We start from the raw sequence: 9,142 nt of genomic DNA on the forward strand, positions 1-9,142 counted from the left end.
GTGTCATCCGTCTCTTGTAGAATCTGGTCTCTGGACAGGATTCCCCTCTAGAGGAGTAGATTTGCAAACTGCTCTGACACTGAGTAAACTTTACCTATGCAGCCTCGCATTCCCACCGAGCGTGGACAAACACATCCTACACGTACAATAAGTAAGGTCAGTAAAAGTTCAATCAATAGTCCAAGTTAAGCAACTGCCACCTAACACATGGCTTTAGCCACATCAGATTCCTTTCCTTGGTCAATCATTGACAGTCAGAACCTTTCAACCAGGGCCGGCCTGACGCATAAGCAAACTAAGCGCCTGCTTAGGGGCCCCCAGGGGGCTTGAAATGTCCCCCCTTGTGAAAGTGGAATATTGAGGTAGTTTGTAAGAGGAAGAAATAAGAAGAGTAAAAGTCTGAATTAAAATAGTTTACTGTACATAGTTTTCCAAATTATTCAGCTCCATATTTTATTCTTGAACCATTATTGTCATCTTTTACAGGTTCCTCTGTTCATTTCATGTCATTCTTTAACTATTTAATATTGTCTGCTCTTTACATTTGCGTTTATTTTTATATACGAAGGAAAGCTTTACTGAGGGAGGTACTGTTTATCTAGTAAGTTAATGATTGTTGTTCTGCACTTTTACACGTTGCAAAATTTTTAAACCAAAATCAATTAGAGTGGTTAACTTGTTAAGAGATGTATTGTCTGCTGGTTTATTTTGTTAATTTTCCGAGCACCACATTCAGCATGCCACTTGGTACTGTATTACTTTGAATATTAAAGTGCAAATTAACACCAGGCCACTCTTGTAAGAGTTTGCTACCTTTTAAGATTAAAACCCATAGTAGGGTAAAAACATACCAGGCTGACATTGGTATGATGTAAGCAACACAGCCACAACTAGTAAACTTGATAATGGGTGTGTTAGATTTACAGTATGTGTGCGAACGATCAGGCATGGACAGTAGTCAATTTTATTGGTAGCACTGAGATGGTGGGGCCCCCCATATCAAATCCTGCTTAGGGCCCCACAAAGGCTTGGGCCAGCCCTGCTTTCAATATTAATTATTGAAATTATTATTGTCTAGGCATTTAAATAAATACATTTGAGGCTTAAAAGTCATCGGTGCAAATCCCCAAATTGATCAGAGGGGTCCGAACAATTAACTTTGTCTCTTCCTCAAAAAATGCCATCAGTGTGCTTTTTTTTTTTGGAATATTTTATTTTTCATTTTCAAACCCATTTTAACAACCATAGAACACAAAACACAAAAAAATTAAAATAAAATAAACTGTTCCCTACCCTTCCTTTCCTATAAACAACGACAGTGCATAGAGTGAAATACAGAGACACTGCACTAACACAGTTTTAGATCCTTTAAAGAGGCCTTCTGGCTAGCCAGAATGTTCCCATCCCTGTGGTGGCGTCAGTGATGTGCCTATGTACTCTAGGTAAGGCTGCCAAATTTTCAGAAAGGTGTTGTATCCTTTTCTAAGACTATATGTGATATTTTCAAGAGGAATACAACTGTTCATTTCCAAAGACCCATCTATCAACGAGGAGAGGGAAAGCAGACTTCCATGTCACTGTTACGCATTTCCTAGCCCCACATAAAGTGATTTCCATAAATTTAATTTGGGAATATTGGCTGAGGATCTACTGACACTTGTGAAATTCCCTAGTAAGCCAAGCTCTGGATCTAATGGGAGGTAACTCATGTGATCTTGGTCAAGGTCTCGCAGAAGTCATACCAAAAGGGCCTCGTCTTTGTACAAAGCCAGGTACAGTGCAGGATGGAGCCAACCTCTATACCACATGTGAAACACATTTCTGACAATTCAGGTTTGAATTTATGGAGTGTCTGTGGGGTGAGGTACAGTTGATGGAGGAAATTATAGTGAACCAGTCTGTACTGGGCATCAATGGTAGCTGACAAATTGCCTTGACAATAAATCTGACCAAAGTTGTTAATCAATTGTTATGTTCAGATCTGATTCCCATCTTGCTCTACATGTGTGCAGACCTGGCTTTGGGCTTTCATTCGGCAGTAAGAAGTACATTTTAGGAAAAAAAATTGTATGCATTTCCCTCATGAGGCAGTTTCTCCACATCAGTAAGTACAGGTAAAGTAATTCCAGGGCCCAGGCTGATTCTGAGGAAATATCTTAACTGAAGATAGCAGAAGAATGTCTTGTTGGACAAGTCGTATTTCCTCTTCAATTGTTCAAAGTACATGAGAAGTCCTTTTTCGCAGCAATCTTCAAAATGCTGGATCCCTCCATGATGCCAGTTTCCAGAATCTTGCTGTTTAGTCATGGGTAGGAGTTCATTTTGTCTCAGAGGTGTTTTTGGTGACAGCTCAAGACTTCCATGAGTCTCACGCCAAATTTTAATCAAATGCTTTAAAATAGGATTGTCTGCAGATGTGGAAACCCCGGCTTCAAAAGTAGAGGTACTAACCACGTATTTGCTCCTCCCACTGACTAAACCAGCTGATTTCACCAGTTAGTTCTCCTACCTGGCTGAAGTGTTGCGCTAATTAGAATCAGCTGGTTTAGTGCATGGGTGGAGTAAAGACATGGTTAGTACCTCTACTTTCTGAAGCGGAGTTTTCCACCGCTGAGTCTGTCCTGTTGGATATAATTCTGGAGTCCCAATTGAAAGCCACTATATTTGGCAATCTTATTCTTTCGGTACGTAGGATTTTGTCCCGATCTTGATATTTGAGGAGGCGTATCAGGACAGGTCTCGGTCTCTGGTCTGTAAGTGGACAGAGTACAGAAGCCCGATGTGCCTGCTGCACTATCAGGGAAACGCTCTTGTCTCAGGGTGGCTGGGATCCAGCTAGCAAAGAAGTTTACAGGGTCGCTTCCCCCCGCAGCCTTCTCGGAGATTAACGACACGTGTATTGTTGCGTCAGTTGTAGTTTTTCAGTTGGTTAACTTTCTCTATTAAAAAGACATTTCCTTACTCAACTTGATGCGTTATTATTTTTTCCCACCCGGATTCCGGGAAGACCCGCCCCTACTCTATCTCTGATTGGCTAACCCTATCCCTAACCCCACTCTAACCCTAACCTTAACCAACCTAACCAACGGAGGCAACGAGTACTAGTCAATCAGAGGTAGAGTTCTCGGAATGCGGGTGGGGAAAAAAACAAGGCCAACTTGATAACACGAGGGTCCAGCTCCACCAACCGGTCTTCCGCCGCGCCAACATGCTCTTCCACCTCGGTAACGCGGGAGCTCAGTCTTCCATTATAGTTTCCAGTCCATAGACAGACTGGTTAAGTTCTGCGGGTTTGAGTCGGGTCTACTGGAGAGGGTTGGATCGCCGTTTATCTCTTGAAGAACAAGTGAGTCTCCTCCGCTCAAGTGTTCCTGCGCTGCCGCCCATACGCGAGCTTCTTGCTCGCCAGTCCCCGGTAACAGTTTTCTCTGCAAATGTCGGAATTTGCTGACTAGCTGACTTCAGTTGTTTGTTACTGGGCCTCAAGGGCACTGCACCGAATCAGAAGTGAGTTTGGGTGTTTTTGAAGGTTTTAAAATGAATTTGTTTGGATAGCCCCTGGGCTACCGTCTAGCTAGCTTAGCTGCATCACATGGTGACCCCCCCCCCTCCCCCAAAAAACAACCCAAAACAGAACAGTGTGCTTTTGAGCAAGGCTCCAAACCAGTTATTGCTCATACCGGGCAGCTTCTAGGTTCGACTGTATGAATGCCAAGCATGGCATAGAGGGAAAGAAAGTGTGTACTGGATTTGACTTTCTTTGGATTTATACAGAGAGAATTAAATCCAACAGCAGGTTGAACGTTTAACTAAAATTCAAACTATCACAAGTACATGAAAGTTTCAGCTATGTGGTCTGTGCTCTCTCCTAGATCCGCTCCTCACTCTACAGACGGCAGCTCTTTGTGGCTCTCATGATGCACCTCTCCCAACAGTTCTCTGGCATCAATGCTGTGAGTGTCGGATTCCTTCCCTTTCTGATTCTTTTTCCTGTTCATTTCAGTTCAACTCAAATCAAGATATTTGATCAGTATGTCATGACAATTCTTGTGTTTTCACAGTGTACTAGTACTGTACATCTTAGACTTGCATCAAACAAATATCTGCTGCTGTCTTTTGTCTTTCCTTCCCTCTATCTCGGTTGGTGTGGTACACTTGCTGGCTAGACTCAAATTGATGGAAAATTCAATTTCATGGGCATCAATGGATCAAGAAAATGCATCGCTGCAATATTCAGTTTTATTTACTCTGCAGTCACACACACACACACACACACACACATACACACACACGTCACTTTATCACCAAGTAAATAAGCTTGATGATTTATGATTGCTTCTAAATTAAATGGAAAATTGAATGTTTGTTTTCTGATGGCGAAGATCTTTTATTACTCCACCTCCATCTTCCATCACGCTGGAGTCAGCAGGCCGGTCTACGCCACCATAGGAGTCGGGGTCATCAACACAATCTTCACTCTGGTGTCTGTGAGTAGAGCTATACACACACGTGTGTTGGTAAAAACACACAGTACCATGTAATACAAGCACAACCAGGAACACATAAAGGCAGTCACAAACATGCTCACAAGTGTCACAGCCTGGCTCAAAGAACATGACAAAGCAGGGAGACCACATGAGTTGGTGGCTAAGAAAGTATCTATTTACAAAAACAAGTCAACAAAACGACGTGTAGAGATCAGTGCATCAGTAATGTAGAGCATGCATGTGTATGTGGCAGTGCATATGGAAAACAAAACACAAAGCACATGTGGTTGCCATGCCTGTGATGGGGGAGGGGATCTCCCCAGTCTGCAGAGTGAGGGAGGTATTTTTAGAACAGAGCACACCGGCCCAGGTGTGGCTCATGCAGCTGATGACCCTCCAGCCAGGATTAGCCCTCTGCAAAACAAGGAGATACCACCAACCCAAAAATGAAACAGGGACACCTAGTGCCCAGCTAGAGGGGTCATCACATAAGTACAGATTAACACACAGCTAGATGTACACACATTTACACAATGCACGAGTGTATACCAAGAAAACATATGGGAACCTGTAGACAGTTCAAGTAGTCTTTATCTCAAGTTTACATGTTTGCTTACCCCCCCACACACACACACATATGAACACAGAAAATCTGTGTTTATTCTAGGTGGCTCTGGTGGACAAGACTGGTCGGCGTACTCTAACTCTGGCTGGCCTAGGAGGGATGTGTTGCTGTGCCGTTGCAATGTCAGTAGGCCTTAGATTGCAGGTGTGTGCATTACGCTTCACAGCCACTGTATGTGAACTGTTGAAGTTGAAATCCTTTTCTGCATTCACCAATAGCAATACCTATTTTCCAATTTCTTCTGTTCTCTTCCATCTACAAACAATATCGGTCGCATACTGGACCAATTCTTCCTCTCTGAAGTTTCCTCTGTTTCTACCATTCCTTCTACACTTGCATCAACAATCTGTATGTACTTTGGATTGTGGTGAATCATCAGTGTATAGTTTGGTCGATAACCAGCTGTGTTAAAGTTCATATGCTACAAAACAGCATATCTTAAAAGGCTGTGTGTCACTTTTGTTGAGATTTGTTGTGGTCGAAAGTAATGTAAATGTTTTTCTGAAACTACATAGACCTGTTGAACATTGCAGTCATTCTTTGCCCCTGAGGATTCTTGGATATGTTTTGTCAGCATTAAGGCCGTCTTACGAGTCGTTGCTTGTTTCCATGTCTTCTGTGTTTTGTCAGATTGCGGAAGAAATTGTTGACAAAATTTTACCCGGGGTGGGCCAGGTTTTCCAAAAAGGTTCTATATAGGCAACAAAATTATTATTCGTCCTCTGATTCAAGAGGTGGCACAGTGGTTAACGCGGTCACCTCACAGCAAGGAGGTCCTGGGTTTGAGCCCCGGGGTAGTCCTACCTTGGGGGATCATCCCGGGTCATCCTCTGTGTGGAGTTTGCATGTTCTCCCCATGTCTGCATGGGTTTCTTCCAGGGGCTCTGGTTTCCTCCCACAGTCCGAAGACATGTAGGTCAGGTGAATCGGCCGTACTAAATTGTCCCTAGGTATGAATGTGTGTGTGTGTGTATATACGTATGTCGACCCTGTGTGATGGCCTGGTGGTCTGTCCAGGGTGTCTCCCTGCCTGCCACCCAATGACTGCTGGGATAGGCTGTAGCATCCCTGAGAGCAGGATAAGCAGTTCAGATAATGGATGATTCAAGAACAAGCTTTTCAATCAGGTGGCTCTATAATGAGCCTATGAAGCTATTCAGCACATAAATAGGACAAAGAAGGTCTATTGTAATTTTATTGACCAAAAAATAACCTGTGTTTTTTACCCCCTTACTCACATGCACACCTCTCAAGCTTGACTACTCATGGATGAGCTACGTCAGTATGGCGGCTATCTTCCTGTTTGTAAGTTTCTTTGAGATTGGTCCTGGCCCGATCCCATGGTTCATAGTGGCTGAGCTGTTCAGCCAGGGCCCACGGCCAGCTGCCATCGCTCTGGCTGGCTGCTGCAACTGGACCAGCAATTTCATCATAGGCATAACCTTCCCTTACATACAGGTAAGTAGTAAGGACAGATACATACAGTACATATGTGTGTATTTATGCTTATACTAGCCTGAGCATGCACACACAACATACTTCCTGACCCTTGGTGTTTTTTCACAGGATTTGTTGGGGAGTTATGTGTTCATCTTGTTTGCTGGCCTGCTTCTCGGCTTCACGGTATATATTTACCTTTGTGTCCCAGAGACCAAGGGGAAATCCTTCGAGGAGATAGCTGCTGTCTTTCAGAAGGGACGGAAAAAAATGCAAATGAGCCCAAATCTTCATTCTGAACTGGAGCAGCTCAAATCAGTTACAGATGCTTGAGAAAACGCCCAATACAGGAAAATATAAGCTTAAATTATTTCTTAGCCAGGCAATCTTCCTTTTTCTTATATTATCACTACTTGGCATCCCCCTCATCACATTTTCTTTTTATATATATATTATAAGGCCATATAACTTTGTTATCCTGTTTCAATGTTATATCCTTCTCTCACTCAGACGTGTGACAAATGTGTTTTTTTTTTTTTTGTCTACATGGTGATGCTGGTCATTTGGCTGAGCTCCCAAGCTGTTCCAGTGACATCTGGACAGTGCTTGGTGTCCTCCTCATCATATTCTTCATATTTTATAATTCTATTATAATACTGTTATCCTCTTTCAATGTTGTATTGTGTAAATTGTGTAAACACAACATCCATTGCACGTTGTCCGTCTTGGGAGAGAGAGCCCTCCTCTGTTGCTCTCCCTGAGGTTTCTTCCTATTTTTCTCCCTGTTAAAGGTTTTTTTTCTTTGGGAGTTTTTCCTTATCCGATGCAAGGGTCTAAGGACAGGATGTTGCTATTAATCCCACTGAGGCAAATTTGTTATTTGTGATAATGGGCTATGCAAATAAAATGGACTTGACTTGAGTTGTTGAACAGCACAATAGACAATATCAACTTGGAATTCTGTTTATATGTCAACGGGCCATATCATGTATTTTGGCAGGATATCTGCACACTTTTTTTTTTCAAACAAAGCAGTTTGATTTTTCTGCTTTATCTGATGGTACATTGAAGAGAAGGGAATCTATGTACTTACTGAAAGACAAACCGAGGTTTGAGGAATTGAGCAAGTAATTACAGTGAAGGGGCTACACAGAATTGAGCACTGTTGTAGCAACAAAGAGACCATGGTTTGACCCCAGCCCTTCGGTAAAGAATTCATGTTTCCCCCATGTTAACATAGATTTCCACAGTCCAAGCATGTATATATTAGCTGAACTGGAGACTCTTATTTGCCTACATGTATGAATAGTAATGTGATATTCTGGGTGTAGGCCCTTCCTTCGGTGGACTCACAATCCATCCAAGTTGAGACTTTAATGTGCATGTTATGTTTGATGTTTCTTTGCGCTACATTGAGACATTTTGAATGTTAAGAATGTTTACACGAAGTGATATAAGAGTTATGGTTATGCAATATGTTACATTGACCTGTTTGGAAAGGGGATCATATGGGTGACCTGCTGGTGGCAGTATAACGGATTATATGTATAGACAGGAAGTGCGAAGAAGGGAAAGTGCGTAAACCGGAACTGAGGGGAGTAGAATGAAGTTGCTCGCAAGAAGTTCCAATCACTGTCTAATACTAAAATAAGAATGTTACATCCATATATGAACGTAATAATATTAAGAAGAAGGAGAACATCCATGCTTCTGTCCAAATTATGCTCAGATCTATTTCAGCACCCATGCAGCACTTAGAAGAAGTCAGCGGGTGAAGAAAATTGCTGGATGCGTGGAATACAGCATGGAAGACACTTAAATGACAAAACATTTATGTTTGCATGAACCGGAAAAAAGCTCAGAAATGAATATCTTTGTGCATGCTCAATAATCCAGGTAAGAAAATCAAATAAACGTTGTATCCAGATGAACCGTTTCAACCTTCTTTGGCTCATAAATGAAATTATAAAGTTGAAAAATAAAGAGTCGACAGGTTTTCACTGAGTAAATTACACTGTTTAGGGAGAATCAACGTAAAGTATGCTCCCGTTTCACCAGCACGATCCTAACGTCTGGACAGTCGCCTTCATAGGGTCGAACTGAAGGGTGCAGGGAGCGGACCGATGGTAGTCATTGTCTCACCCAGGCCGAGGCAGGCCCACAGACAGCGCTCTCAGGCGACGGAAGAGAAAACAAACGCCAGAGCAGTTATTGGAAGCAGTGCCCCCTATATGTCGTAAAGATAGAGACGCAACTACATTATGGGCAAGGCTCAGCGTTTTCGGTGTTTATTTTTCAAAGCCATCCAGCGTGCCGAATTTCGCCACAAGAGGACACTGTTGCATAACCTCACACGAACAGGAACAACTTTGGATCCGTGGAAACATCTGGGGGAAAATCAGTTTAAACCGATCTGCTCCTTTTAAAAGCTCTGGGTATTTTTGGGTGAAAATCGGTAAAAATCGAAAACGCTGAGCCTTGATTATGGATTAGCTTTGACCAATTTATGTCAAAATAAATTGATTAAAACAAGCTAACCAGCAAAAGCTGGCTGACGCTTTTCATCATTTTTTTTAAATCTTTTTTTGGTCAA

The 9,142-nt window shown here is 42.4% G+C and overlaps 1 protein-coding gene across 2 annotated transcripts in view; it reads left to right on the forward strand.

Annotated features, from left to right (window-relative positions):
- Positions 1–8,470, forward strand: part of slc2a2 (solute carrier family 2 member 2) — a 15,365-nt gene extending 6,895 nt beyond the window's left edge. For both annotated transcript variants that reach the window (XM_056296511.1, XM_056296513.1), the window contains exons 8-12: positions 3,873–3,953; positions 4,383–4,487; positions 5,155–5,256; positions 6,367–6,570; positions 6,679–8,470. In XM_056296511.1, coding sequence (XP_056152486.1) covers positions 3,873–3,953; positions 4,383–4,487; positions 5,155–5,256; positions 6,367–6,570; positions 6,679–6,882 — 696 coding nt within the window. In that variant the 3' untranslated portion in view covers positions 6,883–8,470. The remainder of the gene's footprint in view (positions 1–3,872; positions 3,954–4,382; positions 4,488–5,154; positions 5,257–6,366; positions 6,571–6,678) is intronic.
- Positions 8,471–9,142: the final 672 nt, after the last annotated feature.

The sequence above is a fragment of the Lampris incognitus genome, chromosome 16, assembly GCF_029633865.1.
Source record: "Lampris incognitus isolate fLamInc1 chromosome 16, fLamInc1.hap2, whole genome shotgun sequence".
NCBI lineage: Eukaryota > Metazoa > Chordata > Actinopteri > Lampriformes > Lampridae > Lampris > Lampris incognitus.